This window comes from Python bivittatus, unplaced genomic scaffold, assembly GCF_059951505.1.
Source record: "Python bivittatus isolate LINGU-HERP-01145 unplaced genomic scaffold, Pbiv_v1 ctg000350_np1212, whole genome shotgun sequence".
NCBI classification, from domain to species: domain Eukaryota; kingdom Metazoa; phylum Chordata; class Lepidosauria; order Squamata; family Pythonidae; genus Python; species Python bivittatus.
Window position 1 is genome coordinate 37,312,304 of NW_028277074.1, and position 22,170 is coordinate 37,334,473.

The following is a 22,170-nucleotide window of genomic DNA, read 5'->3' on the forward strand; positions in this document are numbered from 1 at the left end:
ACCATTTTCTCCTGAATAGACAAATTCTATCAAAGATCACATAAAGTATCAGATCTTACTCATGAATCCATCCAGTAAAGAAAGCAAGGTGAGATTATTTCAATTTCCATTATATCGAACTTCTCTATTTCTTTACTTCCCATCCTGATTTGGTCTGCTCCTTTTTAAAGAGTCAGGTTGTCCACTCCCTCAACACAAAACTGATCTAGAAAGAAATCAATGTGGAGGTGCTGAGGAACTCTTAATTGCAGCATATCTCATTTCTGTGTTTTCTAAACTGTTTTAACAACTATACAGCTGAATATTGTGATATTGAGATAGCATTGAGAGATACTGGCTTATTAGATGGCTAATGCAAACTGCTTTCTTGAACTCCTAAACCTTTTCTTCTTTAGACTTCATTCTCAAAATTTAGACAGTTATGAAAAAGATGCTTTAAGGACAGTAAAAAGAAAAATGCAGAATTTCTAATCTTTTATCTGGAAGTCCAGGAGAAACATGCTGAGACCAATAGGGGTAGGTTTGAGAGGGGAAAAAAAGCTTTGGTTGCTTAGCTGTGTCATAATCCTTCAGTGTGTTATTGCAAGCTACTGCTGCAAAGCTTTACAACAACCTAGAACCTTAATAGCTGCTTTTCTAATCATTGTAGAAAAGCAAAATGCATTAGTGGAATGACCAATATAATATACTGTCAGACACAGCTGTCAGAGTTGTAATCTGTAAATTTGATGAACTGTTATAAGGCTGGTCATTAAAGTGGAGACTGCTTTCTGTAGATATCCCACCTGGTCTATAATCTCATTGTTTAAGAAGATCACTATAAGGATTGAATTAATCTTAGAGCAATTAATAATCCTTTTGTTCTGGTAAATTCCTGTAAGAGTGAAGCTTCATTAGATACTTGGAACAGTTAAATGCCATTATTTAATGAAATCTGCAACCATCAAAGAAGAATAAGGTGATTTTAATAGTCTTTGCAGTATGCCGTTCTGCAATCCAAAAAACAAAACAAGACAAAACCACTCTCTTGTCCACTTCTCTTTTGAAAGAGACAAAAGATGCCCAAAGATATTGAGTAATGGCCCTAAAGCCAGCCATGGGATCAAAGGGTTCCAAGAGCCACCAAATGAGTCCTTCGTACATGGAGGCCATTCTATTAAAGAATGCTGTGCGGGCAGGTGGAATTGGTGACTGATATGCAGCTGGACAATGAGGCAGCAGTCTCTTGCTTTCCCAGCTATTAGTGCATAGAGAAAAGGGGCTCTGGGACTGATAGCAACTTGTAGATTAGCAGGTACAGGTTAGCTGGCAGCAAGGAAGATAAGGACACTGAATGGACACTGAGTGGACAGTAAGGAGCGTTCATAAGTTTGTGAACAGTTGTATGATGTCTCTTCTGTTAGAACAAAACACATTGGAGTTTGATTGTTCCCAATCAACCTCAAGGTGATAATGGAGTTGCAAAGGGCAGCAATTCAACAGGAACTAACAGGCATATCAATAATCCAACTAACAGTTGCTCAGATTATGCTTCAGGTAACAGGCATATAACATCAGCCAGGCCTTACTGGCTTCCTGGATGAACTAGCTGACTTGAAATGATCAGCTGTTGAACATCTGGCCAGTACTAATTATGGACAGTTAAATAAATACTGTATTAAGCACTACATCTTCCAAGCTTTCTCTGAAACAAGATTTTTATTTCCAAGGAGTCCTATGTCTGAAAGCAGAGTAACAGCATTAGGGGTGTAATAAAATATATTTACTTGAGGCCCATCATATGGATATCATTAGTGATGTAACTGGCATGCATATAATTAAACATATAATTTAATTTTTTTTAATATGCCATTTCCTGGGATAGACAGAGGATCACCCACCATTAAATGAGGCCAGGATGTGTCAAGATATAAATCATTCTTTTTCAGGGCTTAATAAATGCCATGGTTCTGATAACATTGAGTAGAATCAGTAAGTTATTGCCTGACTGTTTTTCATGCCTGTCAAGAGAAACACTCTTCTACAGAAAATAGTGTGAGTAGAAGTGCACATCAGTTGATTAACAGACATTTTTGTTAGGTTCTAGTTAACAGTGTGACAATATCTGCTTAACTGGAAGTGCTCTTCTCCCCTTTGACAGTTACATAATTTCACACTTAGCAAATAAAACTCCCAAAGTGTGCTACACCAAGTATCCCCCTGACTGCTCTACAATGGCCTTTAACATGACAGATTAAAAGACATAATGAGGGTTGGTGCTCAGCTTCAGTCCTGTGTATGTTACTTCCTCCAGCTCTTTGGTGAAAGAACAAAATGCTGGGGGGCCAACCCAGAGGTTTACATGATTTATGCTGCTTCTAACTTTTGTTGTTGTTAAAGTGTAGAGACAGAGAGAGAAAAAGCTCATCCAGGCTGAGAAACACTTTTAATGGCTAGAATCATTTTCTAAGTAGTGAACAAACATGTCCACAAGAGTGTAACAAAATATTGTTGGAGTCACTTATCTCAAAATAGCCTAGGGATATATGAGAATTTCAGAAGCAATAAACTTATGCTTGCATAAAAATCACATTGTGTGCATGAAAATCTATGTCAGTGACAAAAATCAACAAACGAAAAGGACTTTCAAGTGAAGCAGGCCATAGTTCTATCACATAAATCTGTGCCAATAATTTACAGCTCTGTAGTTAAAAAGGAGAAACATGGCCTGAATGGACTCACTGAATCCAGTCGCTTGGAGGGAAAGGCAAATATGAACATGCATATATTCATTTTTTTTTTTTACTTCTTTAATGTTGAAGAATTTAACTCCTTGCTCTTTAGTTATTCTCTGAACTCTATGCTAGACATTGGAAATGTTTTACATGAACATTAAAAGAGTCAGTATGGTGTAGTGGTTAAGGTTTGGACTATAACCAGGAAGACCAGGTTCAAGATCATCCTCAGCCATGGGAGTATTTCATAGGGTACTTATTATGAGAATAAACTCAGGCCTGCAGCCTTCACTGCAAAGACAAAAGACAGAATATTGATGCAATAAAACTGAAAATTTAAAAATAAAATCAATTAATTAATTAATTAAATTAAAAGAGTCTGGTACAAACCACACCACTGCAGTAGTCTCAAAATATCAAATTGATCATATCAAAACTGTCTTATCTTGAATCAGATGCTTGATCTGTCTAGACCAGAATGGGGAGTTTCTGCCACCAAAATGGGTTTTCATGATTCATAATCACTGGCAATATTGGCTGTGGATTATAAGAACCTCATATGCAAATTCCTTAGGATATTTTTTTCCACTGCCCTTTCCACAATTTTTTTTCTCTGCCTTTCCTACTCCCTGTGCTCAAGATATATAATGAATAAAGTACAACAATGTAATTATACGATATATAAAACCACAAAGTTGGAACAAAGTATTATTTTCTTGGTTAGTCTACTTGCACTCTTACAATGCATTTCCTACCATTCAGGCTTGATGAATAAGGGTTTCTAATAAAGCTCAAGTTATTATATCAAGTTAAAGCTCAAGTTATTATATTTCATTTGCTTTTATGGTGGAAGATAAAGTAGTGGTGCTTGCATTGTATTGACAAGAGTTCTTTCATTTCATTTTAATCTCATAAATGCTTGAAAGAAACTACCTTGTATCTCCATGAAGTCCTTCAGCAGTTTTAGTGGAAAAAAAATAAAAAATCAAGCAATATATTGGCTAAAAGCTAGTCATTAACGTACATCGAATGTTATACATGTTTTTTCAGAATTCTCACTGAGAAAAAGCTAAGTGGCTTTAGGACTGCAGTGTCTTTATCTACTAAGAGTGTACAGAGAGGAGCAGTGAAACCAGAAGTTTTGACCAAAATATGCATTTTCACATACAGGTGTCAATCTAATTATAGACATGTAGTAAAAATTCCTGGAAATGTCTTTACTTACACTCCTTTGAAATAAATACATTTGAGTTCAAATTAATGTCCCATAACATCATAGCTTTCAATATCACATATAACATGCTTATGAGATTGTCTAATGATACACACAGAGAGATACTCATACACACAAACACATGCATAAATATATGCACATACACATATACAGTACACATAATTTCTAGATTCCTCACTGGCAGGACTATCCTGTTACTAATCAGGTCTAAAAGCCTCCTTACACAGCACCATAACTACTACCTGAAGCTATTCTTGGAGGCTGAGGGAGATCTTTTGGAACTGTGGGGACATGTCAATATAGAAGGAGGATTGGTTAAAACTGGATGATTTATTTTTCCTAAGTAGATACACATAAAATATGATCTTACATCAATTTTTAAGTTTTGCTGCACTTTTTTTTTTCTTATTTGCTTTAGAGATACAATGGCAATGCAGTTTGACTTTCTAATCAATCTTTTAATGAAAAAAGTGCTGAGCCTCTGAGGAATTCAAAGTCCTGCCACTGAAAATTTGGGTCATGACTTAAAAAAAAAACCTTACAATTTAAACAGCCAATGCCATTGTTGCTGTTCTTGTTGAGAGCGGGCATAATTTTCCCATTATGTGGGTATGCCAGAGATATGGAAGAGTCCTAGATTCTACCAGTGCATTACCTATCAAGCACACCGAGAGAGAGGTCTCCATACTATCACCCTTTTGCGTCTCCAAAAGTTGAAACTGCAACACAGGTAAATCAAGTGTTGTAGAAGTTTCAGCAGGAACTAAATGGCACTTGGTTTTGGAACATCCTCTCTTTCTGCTCTTAGACTGAGAGATCCCGACAATCCTGGGACCTCTGGGTTTCTTTCCAGAGACCACTGAATTTCGGCCTAAATAATATAAATCTAAAATATGTATTTTATACATGTACATATATCTCTCATTGTTCCATTCTTTTATCATGGTAAGCAACATTGTACAAAATCCAGAAAAGGGCTAAGAAATAGGAATAAATGCATTATAAGAAAAAGAAAAGGAAACATACAGTATATAAATGTAATTTACACCAAGACGATTAATTATAGCTTCTGTACTGTTTGTCCTTGCCAGCCATCCTTGCTTCTGCCATGTCCAGATAATATTTCATAGATTACTTTTTGTTCTTTAAACTACTTGCCTCTCTCTTTTGGAAGATCTCATGAACTCTACCCAACCACAACTTTCTTGGACTTTTTCTTGACACATTATTTCTCACATAATACAATTTCCCTAATTCAACAAGTGTACATTCAACAATCTCACATTCATATATTTTTCAATGAGCTGTTGAAAAGTAAATAACTGGCCAGCAAACTCCCGCCTAACATAAACCCTCGCTGCAGTTCCCAAATTGCGTTCCTCATTCCCTTTCATTCACTTGCAATCAGAAATCTGCCAAACCACTCCCAAAATCAATCTCCCTACAATTTTTGCATTTGCTACCTGGTCCTTGTGCAGGAAAACAATAGCAACATTCTTACAACTGTCAGCCCTGGATGCAGATTTCAAAAACATGGTAAACAATTTTCACATCTATTCCATTAGCACTCTGCCACATCCATATCTTAATTGCTCTAATTACACTATCTATGTCTAACCTTTTAAAAATGTTATTATGGCATTTCCAACTTCCCTCTTATCATCTTTTTTTCTGGCATACTAACATTTATAGTATTCAGTTCTACTCATCAACATATTACTAACTTTCCCACACAAATCTCTAAAATAGTCCATCCAGGTTCCAGCATTTCCTCACTTCGGTTTTGTCCCAAATCATTTCATCCCTTTTATGTTTAATTCCATTCACTTTGTTGGAGGCTCCTGGTTTAGCCCTTTCCAAAGATGTTTTTTTTAAAATTTCCACTAGAATCCTTCAATCTTAACTCTATCTTATTTTCCTTTGTTACAGTCTTTGCAACCAACTTTTTTCTTTATAGACATTATACAATATCTTTATCTCACCCTAATTTTTTGTGGCTGTAATTCTCCTACATGGATTTTTTCCTTTCTCTTCCTCTTTCATATCATCATTCCACCAAGCATCCTTTCTTAGTATTTCCCATTATCACAGCTCCATCCATTTCTATGGTACCCCACACACAAATCTTTTCACTCTGTTCCAAGCAGCTAGCATATTCTCTTTCCATTTATTCTATTGGGAGAATTAACTATTTTCTAATACTTTCTCATACAGGACTTGTACTTTCTTTTTCTGCAGTCATTCTACTTTCACTCTATCTTTACCCACTTGATTCCTTTTCTACCATTATCAGTTTTATTCCAAGATCTATTCTTGATGTTATCAAAAAAGGTTTTCTTGCATATTCAGAACCACTCATCACCTTCAGATTCTTAAGTCTACAAGAAAAATACATACACGTTATTTAATCATTAATTACTTCCCTATACTTGTTGCTTTCTAAATGCTTTTCAATGAAGATGTGTGCCTGAATTACATGAGAACATGGATATTGAATTCCACAGCTCCCTTTTAAATGTGACAAATGTATTTTACAGTGTGACAGCAAATGCTGATATTAAATAAAAGTGAATTAGTTTCTTTAAAACATCTGTGTTGATATATTATAATTCAGAGTTGTCAACATTTTGCTCTCCTTACAGACATTCCTAATTTAGCTCAGGATGGCTTTAATTTAAACAGATGCTAGAAGCAGTTTTTACATATGAAGAAAGAAGAAAAACACTTCCCAGCTGTGTTAAACTTTTAATCACCAAGATTATGCTGTTTTAATCTGGAATGAATTCAGTGCTGAACTTAAAAATCAGCAACAGATGAATTTAAAAACATCACTGTTGAATAGGTTTGAACAGAGTTGGGAAATCTTATCTTCCATAAAATCTGCTTCATTCTACTCTTCCTGTACTGAAGATCTTTATCCTTTGATTACATGTACACCTTTGCTGTTCCTCTGTTTCCTAATTGCACAGGAGTAATAAGACTTAATGGGCCATGCCAAAAACATCCTACAGATAATTCAAATAGCTTCCATGAATTCCATTTTTGGCCCTCTTGTTTAGAAAGGACAAGGTGGGGACACTGTGGCACTATTTGTTGTTATACTACAATTCGAAGCAGCTACAGTTAGTATGACCCAGGTGAGATAAATATCCACAACATCAGTTTTCATGAGCTCTGAATTATCTGGAACTATAAAATAAGCCCAAATGGTTAAGTGTGTATATCAGTGCCCCATCTAGACCATTCTTATGGCAAAGGTGGGACTAGTTTGGGTGGTAGAGGCTGGAGTACCCTATCATAAATAAAACATTAAGCATTTAGAACTGCTCAGTTCCTGCATTTCCAGAAAGCTAACAGCTGGATATGTCCCAACATAAGCTAATACAGCAACAGTTATATACCCAGTCCTATAAGATTTGTCTGACATAAAATTAAAAATTCTAAGAGATTCGCTGCTGTGCAAGGGCAAAGCTCTGGATTGGAATATTGCTCCAATAATCTTTCTGCATTCTTACCTTCACATATTAACTTACCACTGGCCTCAGTGCATACTTTGTATTCTTTCTTTGGTTATTTATTTATTGATAAAATGTATATGGCTGCCCACCTTGAACAGCTCAGCAGCTCACAACAATAAAATTGTGATGAATAAAACAGTGATATAATAAAAGAAAAACCCTGCACAATAATTGTGCCCTTAGGATGCCCCACAGCAGGCTCAGCTGCCCTTCTTCCATACTATCTGCCTATAACATCCTCTCTCAGTGCCTCAGTAAAAATCCAGGTCTTCTGAAAGGCTAGAAGGCTGGGGGCCTGTCGAATAACTGGTGGGAAGGTATTCCACAAGGGAGGGTATTCCATGGTAAAGGCAAACTTCCGAGGTCCCCCTAAATGGCAAGATTTCAGGGACAGAACCTGAAGCATGCCCACCCTATCAGATCTAGTGGGATAGGCAGATATTCATAGGGAGAGGCAGTCCCACAAAAAACCAGGTCCCGTGCCATGTAGGGCTTTAAAGGTGATAACCAGCATCTTGAATTGCATCCAGAAGAAAACTGGGAGCCAGTGCAGCTCACGCAATAAAGGTGTAACATGGGCAAACCTATGGGCACCCAATACTGTGTGCACCACTGCATTCTGGACCAGTTGTAACTTCTTTGCATGGTCTTCAAGGGCAGCCCCATCTAAAGCGTACTGCAATAATCCAACTGGGAGGTGACTAAAGCATGAGTGACCGTGAGTGAGGCCTTTCAGTCCAGGAAAGGGTACAATTGGCACACAAGATAAATCTGTGCCCAGGACCCCTAGCCACGGCTCATCAAGCAGGGGCTGTGAATCCAGGAGGACCCCCAAATTGCGCACCAGGATTTCACTTCATTTTATCCCCAATGGCTCAGTGTTACTGTACCATAAGAGGTTAGGTTATAAATGCAAATTGATTTAGAGGGATGGGATGGGGTAAAAAGAAATCCTTTTTCTGAAAATAAATTAATAGAAACCAAAACAGAAGAAAAATCTGCTTCAGTTATATTGTATAGTAACATAAGCATAACACATACAACTGACATTTTACATATGAAACTATCATAGCATTCATTTACCAGATTACATGAAGCACAACTCATACACTTCGATAAATTATATGCTTGTAATACCACTTTTTTTTAATGAAAATCAAGGGAGCTTCTTCCTTCCTGCTTTAAAATAAAAAACCAAGTAGTTGATACAGCTGATTTTGGCAAATATCACTACTGCATTTCAAGGGAGGGAGGGAGGGAGGGAGGGAGGAAAACTGATTCCATCTGGATTAGGTAGAACTGGAACAGGTAATTTCATACGAGTCCAAACTTTAGACTCACGTGATGGCATCCAGAATTAAGTTATCACTGCTTTAGCATATTCCTGCCACTACTTGTCGACTTTTTTAAAATAGCTGATTGTAACCTCAAATGCACAGATTAACAAGTTAAACTACAGTCTTTGGGTTAGAATCACTCACTGTCGTAGGAAATACATACTATGGCTAACTGAAATTTAGAAAACCAGGATGGTGTAGTGGTTAAGGCATCAAGTTAGAAATGGGAAACCACGAGTTCTAGTCCTGCCTTAGGCACAAAGCCAGCTAGGGACTCTGGGCCAGTCACTCTCTCTCAGCCCTAGGAAGCAGGAAATGGCAAACCACTTCCAAGTCACCAGGAGTCAACATTGATTCAAAGGCACCCCCCAATTAGAAACTTAATATTTCTGGATTACTCCAGAAAGGATATACATATTCTTATTATTTCATATTAAAATTATAAACCAGGTAAGTACATGTCCATACTTACAATTTAACCTGTCCCTCTCCTATTCTCATGCTGTCCTGTGCTCATGCCACCTTGACTTTAAGTATTTTAGGATACTCCTGTCTGGATTAAAACGCTTTGGCAACAGCTTGCAAGGTATTCAGTCTGCACTGCAGATTGCCATATACACATACACACATCAAAGCAATGGCCAATCTTTTTCTGTCTTATGGCAGGTCTTCCAGGATATATATAGTTTTATATGTAGATATCATGAATATGTATCTATATATAAAGATATCTAGATATTCTAGAGAAGGTCTATCTACATAGTTATAAGAGTTGACACTGACGTGATGACTACACACGCACACACACAGTTGAATCCTAGCATTGATATGCAGATGTAGGTTTTGGGGTTTTGGGGTTGTGTGTGTATGTGTGTGTGTGTTAATCTCTTCTTTCCACTATGCACTCTAATAGGTACTAATCCTTGTTTTGCCAGCACTGATGAAATTGCACAGTGGTTACCAGTTTGAAACTGAGCAGAAATAAATAAAATAAAATAAATAAATAAATAAATAAATAAACAAACAAACAAACAAACATTCATTCATTCATTCATGAATAAGTAGTTTTTAAAAAAAGAAGTCCAAGGATTTACTGTTTTTCTGTTCACTTGAAGTAGAAAAGCCTGAAAGTGGAAACATTCTATATGTTAAGGAAAGATCTTAGCCATTCTGCTGTTTCTCAGGAGGTACAGACATTATTGGACTGCATAGTAAGCATTGACTCAGGTGAAAGGGCAGTTCATCCTCTGCAAAGTAGCCAATGAACTGGTAATGCAACAAACTGAAGTGCTCTCTCACAAATTGGCAGGAGCGCTCAAAGTGACATAACATGGAAAAAAATGTACCTTGGAAGTGGAGTAATAAAATGCAACCTGAGTTGCTTTAAATGTGAAGAATGGTTGACTGTTTTACTGGCAATGAGGAAATCAGGCAAAATGAATAAACCCTAAGAATATTTGAAAACCCAAGACAAAAAGTTGCAGATTATACAAGTTAGTTTTGACAGCATTTCAGTCTAATTCCTTTCTATGCTGTTGAAAATACATGGTTGTAATCATTTACTGTAAGCAATATTCCAGGATGGAAGAAGATAAGTGTGATTTTAAAATTGGAGGAGGAAACATCAATAACTTGCACTATGCTGATGACACTCTTCTGATGGCTGGAAATGCAAAGAATCTGCAAGCTCTGCAATAAAAGTAAAGGAGCAAGGTGAAAAAATGGGACTAAAGTTAAATATAAAGAAGACTAAACTAATGACAATAGTTACTACAAGCCTTATAACTGGCAATGAAGATATTGAAGGGATAGATATCTTCTGCTTTTTAGTATCAACCATTAACAGTAAAGGACAAAGCAGTCAAGAAATACACCCCAGGCTAGCACTTGATAGAACAGCCATGAAGGCCTTGAAAAAGATCTTCAGATGCCATGAAGTGTCTGTTCCTGCAAAGATCAGAATCATGCAAGCAATAGCATTCTCTGTGATACACTATGGAAGTGAAAGTTGAAGAATAGGATAGAAAGAGTGTTGACCCTTTTGAACCTTGGCATTGGAGAAGACTCCTGAAAATACCACGGACAGCTAACAAAATAAACAAATGGTTCATTGAACAAATCAACCCAGAATTCTTGCTTGAGACACAAATGGCCAAGCTTAGATTATCATACTTTGGACACTATGTGAAGACCTAGCTCTCTAGATGAGGCTTTAATGCTGGGAAAGGTGGAAGAGAAGAGGATGACCATCAGTAAGGTTACCACATACCCTTCACTGGAAGGGTATGTGGCTGAATAGTCATCTATTGGGATGGTGTAGTGAATCCTGCAATTTGTAGGGTCCCTTCCAACTTTATGATTCTATGACTCAGTTACAGGGGTGATGGGTACACTGTTGGAAGACTTGAAATAGCAGAGAATTATAGGGCTCTTTGGGAGTTCAGAAACATGGGTTCAGGACAGAATAGGGCCTGGGGTCAGCTGACACCATGGCAATCACATAACATTAGCTTACTTTTTTAAATATTTGCCATGAAGTGGTTTTATTTAAAAGTGATCATAAAACAGAGATATATAACTTATGTGTAGTTTCTTTTTCTTTTAATAAAAGAGAAGGTTTTATTGCAGGAAAAGGAGTCTTGATGCATAATATAAAATCAAAATGTACAGCTGCTGGTAAAATCAACTGCCTCAAAAGGTATCACTGTCAAAGTCATGTTTTTATTAAGAGCATTAAAATAATGTTAGACTTATTGAATCTTTATGTGAGAGCCGTTCAAAAAATATTTATAAGACACAAAGGAATTTTTTATTTGAAAGTATCTGATATCCCTGGTTTTTACATTCATTTTGCCATAAAAGGAAAATAGACAGAAAATGTATCTCAGTGGCCATATACATTAGTATAGACTCATTTATTTCACATGTAAATGGCCATTACATGGTCACCTGAGTTTGAGTGATACAAATGTCCTATGAAACTACAGATCTGTTTATTATTGGGTGATTGCTTTTCTTGTAATTAAGTTATCAAAGCAATGCATTTTTAATAACTCTGATTCACTGAACAATAAAGTCCTAGAGTTTTTATTCATGGTATTTTAAAAGACTAGCCCCTTATTTTAATTGTTCAGTTTTAACTGAAAAATTACCTTTGAGTGTAAAAGATATGCTATATAAACTGGCAAAAAGATGGAAAAGTTTATATGTCAAAGAAAAATTCAGCTTTAGTCCTCTCTTTGAAGTATGCAGCTACCCAATGCTAAATTTCCAAGCACCTAATAATTGTACTTGTGTTTTTAATCCTTCTTTCTCTCTCTCTCTCTCTCTCTCTCTCTCTCTCTCTTTCTCTCTCTCTTTCCTACCCAGAATTAGAGCTACAGTATCTATCTATCTATCTATCTATCTATCTATCTATCTATCTATCTATCTATCTATCTATCTATCTATCCATACACACACACACACACACACACATTTATATATACTTGTACATAAATATAGGAAATGGAGGACTATTTGTATAAGAATAAAAGTAGAGGAAAAATGAAAGTAATACTACTATAAAAGTTTATTATAAGCCATTTGGGCAGGTAGAAGATACAGATGAGACCTTTTCATCAGATGGCCAATTTTACAAAAAGGCATGTGGTAATACTAATGGGGAATTTCAATTATTCCAATATTTGTTGAGAATCTAACTTTGCCAGGGGTCATAGGTCCAACAAATACTTGTTTTCTTGCTGACAAGTTCATTGTCAAAAGAAAATAAAAGACTTCTACAGTATGTTGGACCTAATCCTCACCAACAGGAGGAATTGATTGAAGAATTGAAAGTGACTGCTTATGCTTGAATTTGTAATAGCCAGAGGATGAAGAACTGAGAAAAGTCAGATGGAACATTGGATTTCAGAAGACTTTTGTAGGATTTTGATGAACTCTGAAAGAGGCAGGTCAGATCCAATGGTTTCAAATCCTTATAGAGAAAATGTCAAGGTAGGATACAAAATCCTACAAAACAAGTAACTGAAGGTGCAGTTCCAAGCAATTCCCACATGAAGGAAAAATGGGAGATCTCTAAAGATGCCAGCATGGATAATGGAGACATCTCTAAAATGCCAAAGGAAAAAAAAGATATACAAAGGAAGTTGAAGAAGAAAACAACCTAAGAAGAATAGTCTTGAAAAACTGATTGAATTCTCTTAGAAAGGCTACAGGTCAGAATGAGCTGAGGCTTCCAGAAGATACCAAAACAGCAAAAGACAATTTGGTGGGGTTGGGGAGAGATGATAGCAATATTTGAACACCTGAAGAGTTGTCACATAGTAGAGGGAGTGGACTTATTCTCTATAGTCCCAGAGGCAAGACAAGAACCAATGGGTTAAAGCTACAAAGCAAGTTTCAAACTAGACAGCAGGAGGACTTCCTGATGGTCAGTCACTAGAAGATACTGTTGCATGATTTGATGAGTTATCCTTCACTAGAGGTCTTCAGACAGAAGCTGGATGGTCATTTGCCAGAGATACTACATTAGACCCTATACTAAGCAGGGGATTCTACTAGATGATTTCTAAGTTTTTTAAGTAGTGGGCTTTGTGTTCAAACTATTGATGATGATACAGCAAGCAGAATATTACTAAACAGAATTTCAAGATCATAGAAAGGAACTATCAGTACTAGCAGCATTCTTGTTTCCAAGAATTCCTTTAAGCCCACCTGGGTCTCATAATGGTTTGCAATTTAGTGCTTGGTGGGGGAGTCAAAAACAGTCCAAGACCAGATCTGACAATTACCAAAACAAGGAACAGGTAGAAACTGTCACTTTCCTCCAAAAGACAGTTTCCTTATACTATTACATAGAGTGTGTAGGGCAGTGTGCAAAAAAAGAACACTGATTGCAGTCTCTGGAATTTTTTCATAATACTTTCTTGGTTTTCCTACAGTAAATCAGAAGTTCTTATCTATTTGTGTGCATGTTAATCTCTTCCAATCCAGCTGTTTGGAAATGTGTCTGTCCTTGCCCAGAGAAAGGGCAAAGTTAACTAGGGACAGAAAGGAACATTTTGTGGAGGCATAATTAGAGGGGAACTGACAGGTAGCATTTTGATAAATCTATACTTTGTGACTGGTTATGTCAAACATGGCAGCCATTCTGGGAATGAGCAAGTCACCCACAGGTAGCCTTTCTATAAGATACCCCCCAGGAACCTGAAAACTCTGATTTATTACATGACAAAGATGAAATAGGTAGGGGGAATATAGCTATATGGCCTAGAGGCTAAATCCTTTACATTGTGGATATGCCTGCTATAAATACTTAAATTCCTCTCTTGTCCTCTCAGGAAACTATTTTGTGACCAGTGCTATATTATCTGTAAATGTTCTAAAAAGAGATGTAACCATGACATAGTCAAGCTGTGCAGATGATAGCAAATTATTCAAATTGGTAAACACTGAGGATCCTATGATAAATACTAAGAGTTCAGATTAGATAAATAGGTGGTGAAATAACAAATAGATTTTAGCATAAGCAGGAATACATAAAGTGATGGACATTAAGTCAAAAATCCCAACTTCTTAGGAATACAGACAGAAATGTGAACTGGAGGTGACACTTGAGAAAGATAAGAATGAAATCTAAATAGCTCAAGAAGAAAAACACTGTGTAGTGGTGGACAAAAAAAAAGTTAGAATTCATGATAGTATTTTGTATATAAGGCAATGTTGTGACCATTTTGGCTGTGCCATTTCAAAAACTATTGTATATTTGTGGAGAAGAAAAAAAACTGTTAAAATAATCAAAAACTGCTGTAGCAACTTCTCTGTTAAAAGACTAATATCTTAATTTAGTTCAGTTTAGGAAAATTTAAAAAAAAACACCAGTAAAGGTCTGTGGGGGACAGAATCACAATTGAAATTTATATAATAGGAATCATTTAGGATAAGTAAAAACATTTTTATCCCTTTTCATAACATGCAGAGTCATCAATGAAACAAAATAAAGCAATAATTCACAAAAACTCATATTAAACTCATAGTACTTAGCCCAAGATCAGTAATAACATAAATAGGTTTGCAAGTGTGTCATACAAATTCATGGAGGGCTGAATTCTCCCTTTCTAAGTATTAGGTTTTAGGATAAATGGAAAACTAATCATTGGGCAAATGATGGATGAAAGTTGTCACCTATGTGCTTTTCCAGAATCTTGTAATCTGAACATTGCTGAAAACATGATGTAGAACTCAATTAGAGGTGAGCAAATTCTGTTCTACAAGACCTGCATTTTCTCAAAGACAATCTGCTGGGAGCCAGATGGCACTGGTGGGTGGGTCTGAAGCAAGGGTTAGTCAAAAATGAGCAGCACAATGCATGTTCTCTCTTATTTATACCTTTTTCTTTTTTTCTTCCAAACTGCCAAGTTCCTAACCTCAACAAACTCGTGATACATCAGGCCTTTTTAAAATAATAGTGCACCTACCTTTTACCCATTCGAGCAACTTTTGCTAATTATACTATATAGAGGGAGGACAAAAAACTTATTCAAAAAAGTGAGTTTTTACCTGTTACAGATCAATAATAAATACATCTGATACATCTATATACTACCAAAACATTTGTGCCTGTTTAATTGTTTGTAACCTTCAATTGGGTGAAACAGTGCATCATAGGGCAACAATTTTTCAACTAAGGTACCTCAAATGGGCTAACTTACAGAATGTGTCCAAAATATGGGACCCGTTACTGCAGTAGGATTGAAATTTGGGAAAGTTCCTGCTGCTTCAGCACTGCCGTCACGCTGATGTGATCAGCCAGTCATGTAAGCCTCCCTTCCAATGCTCCCTGACACCTTCCCACAAGTCAATGGGGAAGCTGGCAGGAAATCTCAACTTGATTGTGGGAGGGTGCATGGGTGGGGGAGACTTACCAGAAAAGGAGGGTGTGAGGGGAAGGGAAAGGGGAAGGAAGGAAGGAAGGAAGGAAGGAAGGAAGGAAGGAAGGAAGGGAGGGGAGGGAGGGGAGGGGAGGGGAGGGAAGGGAAGGGAAGGGAAGGGAAGGGAAGGGAAGGGAAGGGAGGGGAGGGGAGGGGAGGGGAGGGGAGGGGAGGGGAGGGATGGAGGAAGAAGGAGGGAGGGGGAAGGAACGAAGGAAGGAACAGGGAGGGAAGGAGGGAGGGAGGGAGGGAGAAGAAGAAAGAGGCAGGCAGGCAGGCAGGCAGGCAGGCAGGCAGGCAGGCATATTTCTAATGCTCACTGCCAGCTTCCCACAAGGAAAGTCAATGGGAAAGCCAGCAGGAAATTGTATGTCTCTCCCGCTCCCACTGCTTTTTTCCCCACCCATAGTCATTCTCTGTTTAGATAACGAAATATCCATGAAACAATGACCCAATGGGTCATGGGTTGTTTAGTCATATTTAAAATACTAAGGCTATTTGGTCCTAAATATAGTTACTTGAAAGTAACAGCATTATAGGAAAGAGATTTCAAAGGATGCTCACAATTCAGAAAATCTAGATAGTCTTGTGGGTTGAAACTACTGCTGCCAGCCAATGACTAGAAGAAAAGTACAACAGCAAATACTTGTTCCTGGACTTGTTCCAGACCTTGGGTCTGACAGGCCTATCTGAAAAGAGTGAAGAGATGAAACTCCTGGCTTTGCTTAGCCAAATTATCCATAAAGCATGAGCAAGATTTGAGTGTGGAAAGAAGCATTGCAGGGATTTTTGGATATGTGTTCTCCTGACTTGAGACCTCATTCCAACAGCCTTCATGGTTGAGCAGATAAAGCTGATAGTGGATGGTTAAGATAGAGCAAGGATTCTACTGGAAATCTTGTTGCCCTTCAACCTTCTGAGCTGGTCAATCTTTGGGCAGATATTGGAGTCCGAGCTGTTTGTTTTACTGAGGAAAAATCCATGCAAATGTTAGCCCTGTCAAGACCAACTGAGAACTTTACAGTCTCTATCTATTTAGAGAACAGATTAAACTAAGATTATGTAGATAAATGGAATTCTGTGTTTTGGAATATAGGTAGTCCTCGGATTAAGAATGACCGGTTTAAGGATGAGCCATAGATAAGAACAGAGCCTACTGTAGCAAAATTTGAGTTAAATACACAATGATTTGTGTTAAATACACAACTGTTTGAGTTCATTACACAATACTACCTATACAGTATTATACAATAATACTGTTCTGGCTTACATGCAAATTTGATTTAAGGACACAGATTGGGAACAGAACTCATTCTTAATCTGGAGACTACCAGTACCAGGAGAAATACTACATCCTGTTTGCAGTAATGTAACGTGCTCCATGTCAGGCTGTAGCTCAATGATAGATGGAGCATCCAAAGGGAATAGTCCTGCCAGACTAGGCCAGGGCTAGTTACTGGGAACAGTTTCCTTCTTATAATAGCTTCGCAGGCTGCTGGTAGAGTTTTAGTTATAATCCAAAATGCGGGTTTTTTAGATAAGCACACAATATGTGACTAGATTATACAAAATACCATATGATTTGCTGGTTTCTAAGAGCCTCTGGAGAGAGAGTTGTCTTTGTCCTGTAGTTACCCAAGGCATATTTGGCAGGAACATGACAAAGGTCTTTATAGGAGCTTCTCCCAAGCTAATTCCACCTCTACTGTCTCTCCCCTGTTAGTTAAGGATATGATTCTTCTAAACTGACTTGCAGCTGAAGTAGATTTTAATCTTTTAAGCATTTTCATAGCTTAGTTATTGATTATTTTTAAACTTTATTTCTCCTTTTATTGCCTCGGTCTCTGAGTTATTCTTTGTGTCTCCACTAATTTTATTATTTTATCAGAAGTTTATTGGTAGCTGCTGGAAGACCACTTTCAGTAGAATATTCCAAATGATATAAATATATAGTATTTGATTAGGTATAAAATCAAAGTGAGGTTTCCTTTAATGTTCATCTATTTAGGTCTAAATCAGACTTTTGCAATCTAGTGCCTTCCAAATATCAATGCCAGTAATTCCCCAGCAACCATTAAATGCGTGTCTGCTAATAAAACAAAACAACTAAAAAAAAGAAAAAAAAGAAAGGCAGCTGAATATCTCATATCTTCTCCTTCTCCATTGTGGCTAATAGAACATTTCTGTTCACTGATGAACCATATCGTCAGAATTATTTGGAACAGAGATGATCACATAGAGAACAAATTAATGTAAAGGCCTAGCTCAGTTTTTAGAAAAACTGAGGACTCAGCACAGTTTCCATTTTGGTAGCAGCTGTATGTTTAGTGTCATATCAAAGCAATTATGGCTTTGAGCTGTTAAGTGATTTATATCCAATATCTTTGCAGAGACGCCTTGCTTGCAAATAGCCACAATTCACTTTGTGATTTAAAAAAATAATTTACCAATGGCATTTTACATTCTCAGGTGGGTATATTATGGAAGAATGGAAAAAACTGGAAAGGCAGATGACAACAGAACTGTCACTGAGACACTGCCTGAAATGCCCATACCATGCTGATAACATCACCCACATATCAGAGGGAAAGAGCTAAAGAAGTACCTAGACATTTTCTTTATGCACTGTAATGTGCAAGAGAGAGATAAGCTACATAGGGAACCTTTGGGTACTTTGAGAATATTCTTTATGAATGTTCTTCTATTGTGCCAAGACCGAAAAGGTATTTATGAAGATCAGGACTGGTCAAGAGACCAGTCAATCAAGCTGTCCCTGGAGGCAAGCCACATGAAAGAGACCAGAACAATGTTTGACTCCTTGCCTAGGCTTTCTGAACAAAATAGCATAAAAAGATCAAGGATAGGATCTGGCCAACATATACTGGCTGCACAATGTAAAAAGCCCAATTGGCAACAACAGAAAAATACATTCAATGTTTTGTATGAGAACAAGCCATAGTCTGCTGCGGTGTTGTTGCCCCCCACTTGCAAAAGACTGCAAGATGGCTAAGAGAGATAACTTCTCCACTACAGCTAACTAAAGAACGAACATTATGTTCTTCCAACAAATGTATCACTAAATTCAACAAGATATTTGAAAAATATTTTATTTTATCATTTCATTTTATTTCATTTTTTTAATTTTATTTTTTCAAACAACTCTAATTTTACATATGTGTGTTGGGGTGTGTGTACTTTATTCTCATGGCCCAATCAAGAAGGGTGCATATCTGTTGACTATTTGTGCGTGTGTTTGCCCTCATATTGTGTCTATGTGTTTTTTCATGTATACAGCCAGTGGGAAGGAGAGCAGACTGCATATGATCCACTCTGGGTTACATGACTAGAGTGAGCAGTCAGCAACATTGCAAGTCATTGCCCAACTCCTTCTCTTGTATGTTTTTCATATAAAGGAAAGGAGGAGGAGGAGAACTGAATCATAGAATTTAAAGGTTGAATCATTGAATCATAGAATGTAAAGGTTGGAGGAGATGTTGGAGGCAATTCTGTTCAATTCACTTCCTAGCACAGGAATCCCTGACTTCTCAGTCTTCTCTTCTCCAAGCTGAATGTACCCAGTGTCCCCAACCATTGCCTCCCAGGCTTTATCATCCTAATTACTTCCCTTTGGAAACACCTGAGTTTCTTGGTGGCCATTGGTCATATGCATACTTTTTCAGTATGAAAATGATAGCTCATTTTGTGGAACCTGTGACCCTCCAGGTATTGTTCAACTGAAGTTCTTGTAGCTTCATGCAGCACAGCTAATGATGAAGGATGCTGGTTCCTTCATAAGCCTTCATTAAGCTCTGCTCAGAGGGCCTTTAGGTGTAATGCTTACTGACAAGCCTCTTTACTATGTATTACAGCATCCACCTGTGTAGTTAGCTGGACACAAACTGTTTTCTATTTTGTTAGTTTCTAGCAACCAGCTAAAAACAACTTTGTTTCCTGACTTTTCAATGTTGTTATTATAAATGGTATCTTCTGCATTTATTGTTTTTATTATTCTCATAACTCTTACTATAGCCTCTTGCTTTTATGGCTACTGTTTTGCTGCTTAATTTTCAACTTATCATACTACCATGCTTTAAAAAAAAAATTATAGGTAAACACTTTGCTACTCTTATTTATGGGAAACCTCTAGGGTGAAAGGTGGCATGTTATATCTCATTGAAGATGCAGATGATCATCCAAAACCATTGTGCAGCCTTGTGGACAGTAGTATGTGTGTCTCTGTGTGTGCACGTGTATGGTTTCTTTATGTTTATAAAACATCTTGCATCTCACAGATTGTTCTTCCCCAGCTTGGATACCTCCAGAACATTTGGATGATAACCATTCAATTATTCCTTATAATCAGTCATGATCAATGAGTTGATAGGAGTTATAGTCCCAAACACGGGGATGCTCTGTTGTTGAGAAATGTTCTTTAAGAGATCTAATGGAGTGGAGAACAAGGCTGTAATTTTTAGTTTCCTTGCACACTTCAATAAATGGCAGCAAAATCAAGGGGATGGGTAGTTAGCATGTTTATATAAGAGTAGAAGCAGCATTAAAATGATGTAAATTAAAATGATGAAAATCAGAGTAGAACTAACTTTGGAATAAAGTTGTAAATTATTGCCCATTTTCTGGGAGAGAAATAAAGGTTAATCGGTAGCTTTTTCTTCATTGTATGTGTCATTATATAGTCAGATGTATCCCTGTCACAAGTTCATTTAATATCCAAGGGTGATGTACCCAGACTCACCAAGAGGTTCCCAATGAGACACTGCACACTCAGACTTTTTCTCTCCCTTATTAATTTTGGGGTTCTTTTACTTATAAAACCAATATTCACAGGAAAAAAAAAATGTTTTTTTCCTTACCCAGTTGTCCCACTAATACAGTTCCCACCTAACCTATATTTCTACTACTACTACTCTCTTATCCTACCTAATATATGTAGGTGACTAAGCTATGATTGTCAACTTACTACTATACTACTCTAACTATTAAACACTACTGCTATCCCTACAATATCCGATACTATTCCCAGGTACCACTGCTCCTTTAAAAGGACAATGCTCCTGGCCCTTCCACAAACCTTTACTATTGCTTTCTCCCTTGCTTTCTCCTGCCTCTCCACTACACACCACCACTATACCATCACTACCACCACACACCCCCAGCTGTTCCCAACACAAGGCTTTTTAAACAATCTCTCCCCCATCTGAGGTGCTTTAGAAATAAAGGGGAAGGCATGCAATTCCAGCTGCCTACACTCTTTTTACAACCCACTCTTCCACAATCCCATTTAACTATGTATCCCATTTAACTATCTGCCTATAGTTGGGAAAGTCTTCAGCATTGTGATCAGTGAGAATGATGTGTTGCCAAGTCTTCATAGATGCTAGGCAATGCAGCAAAACGAAATGATAGAATGGTACAGCAATATGATAAATTTACTTCATCAGACCACAGTGAGAAGGAGCTGAGCTTGAACTCTGAAATGCCAATTCCAATTAATGCTATTTGTAGCTCATCTGAGTGTTAATGTTTCACATAGTCAACAATAGCTAAGCAAAGTGGCCTACTCTGTCATTATCTTTGAAAAATCACGACTACTGATGGACTAGCAGAACTGTGGCTGAAGAGAGAAAAGATTATTTTACTGATTTGGAAAAAAAAAACAAGGGAAGTTTACTCATTCTTAGGAAAGTTTTAAATCTTTAATATTTATTTATTCATTCATTCATATATTTAAACTAGGAAGTTTTTGTGTCTGTCAATTTGTAAAATCAGCTGGTTCCTTTTTACATTCTTTCTCTATTGCACATATTGCTCTGACTGGAAAAAAATTGCCATAACGTACAGTAAAACAAAACAAACATTCAGGAGCAGAAAACACCTGGACAACTACAAGATGGCAACAGGAAATATGGACTATCTGGTGGCTGTCCATATATTTGCATTTGGGAACATATACCTAATAATATGAGAGACTAAAGTTTTAATGTGCATTCTAATTCCAAGAGTTTTAGTACTGTGATAATGTAAACCTTTGCTGTCGGGCATCAAACTGCAAAATATTGGTTTCTTTGCCTTCTCTTCCTCCCAAGATAAAGAGTTACATACTTCAAACAATTTATCTGTGACCGGAGTCCAAAGCTCTTTCCCCGATTATTTCAAACTGCAATAAAAATTACATAAAATATTTAAATTTGAAGAGGCAATTTTACTTACTGTTTCTTGGATGCCACCGAACTGCATTTAAATATGCATTACAGTAATGGAAGAGAAATTCATGCTGAGATTGGAGAGCACTGCCTTGGAGCAAGGGCATTAGATCATGTCCATCAATAATTCTGAAAAGGACAATATAGCAGAATCAGTAGAAACCATGCATGGCGTCCTTGAGAAAAAAATGGTAACTTATGCATTTCCATTTCT

At 37.1% G+C, this 22,170-nt stretch overlaps 1 protein-coding gene across 6 annotated transcripts in view; it reads right to left on the reverse strand.

The window, feature by feature from the left end:
• The window catches only part of STS (steroid sulfatase), a 134,169-nt gene that overhangs the window by 12,473 nt on the left and 99,526 nt on the right, over positions 1-22,170 (reverse strand). For 4 of the 6 annotated variants that reach the window (XM_088144956.1, XM_088144958.1, XM_088144955.1 and 1 more), the window contains one exon: positions 21,964-22,085. In XM_088144956.1, the coding sequence (XP_088001082.1) occupies positions 21,964-22,085 (122 nt within the window). Of the gene's footprint in view, positions 1-1,267; positions 3,006-18,884; positions 20,177-21,963; positions 22,086-22,170 lie in introns of those variants that run through there. The other 2 variants (XM_088144960.1, XM_088144959.1) reach the window with 2 other exon arrangements.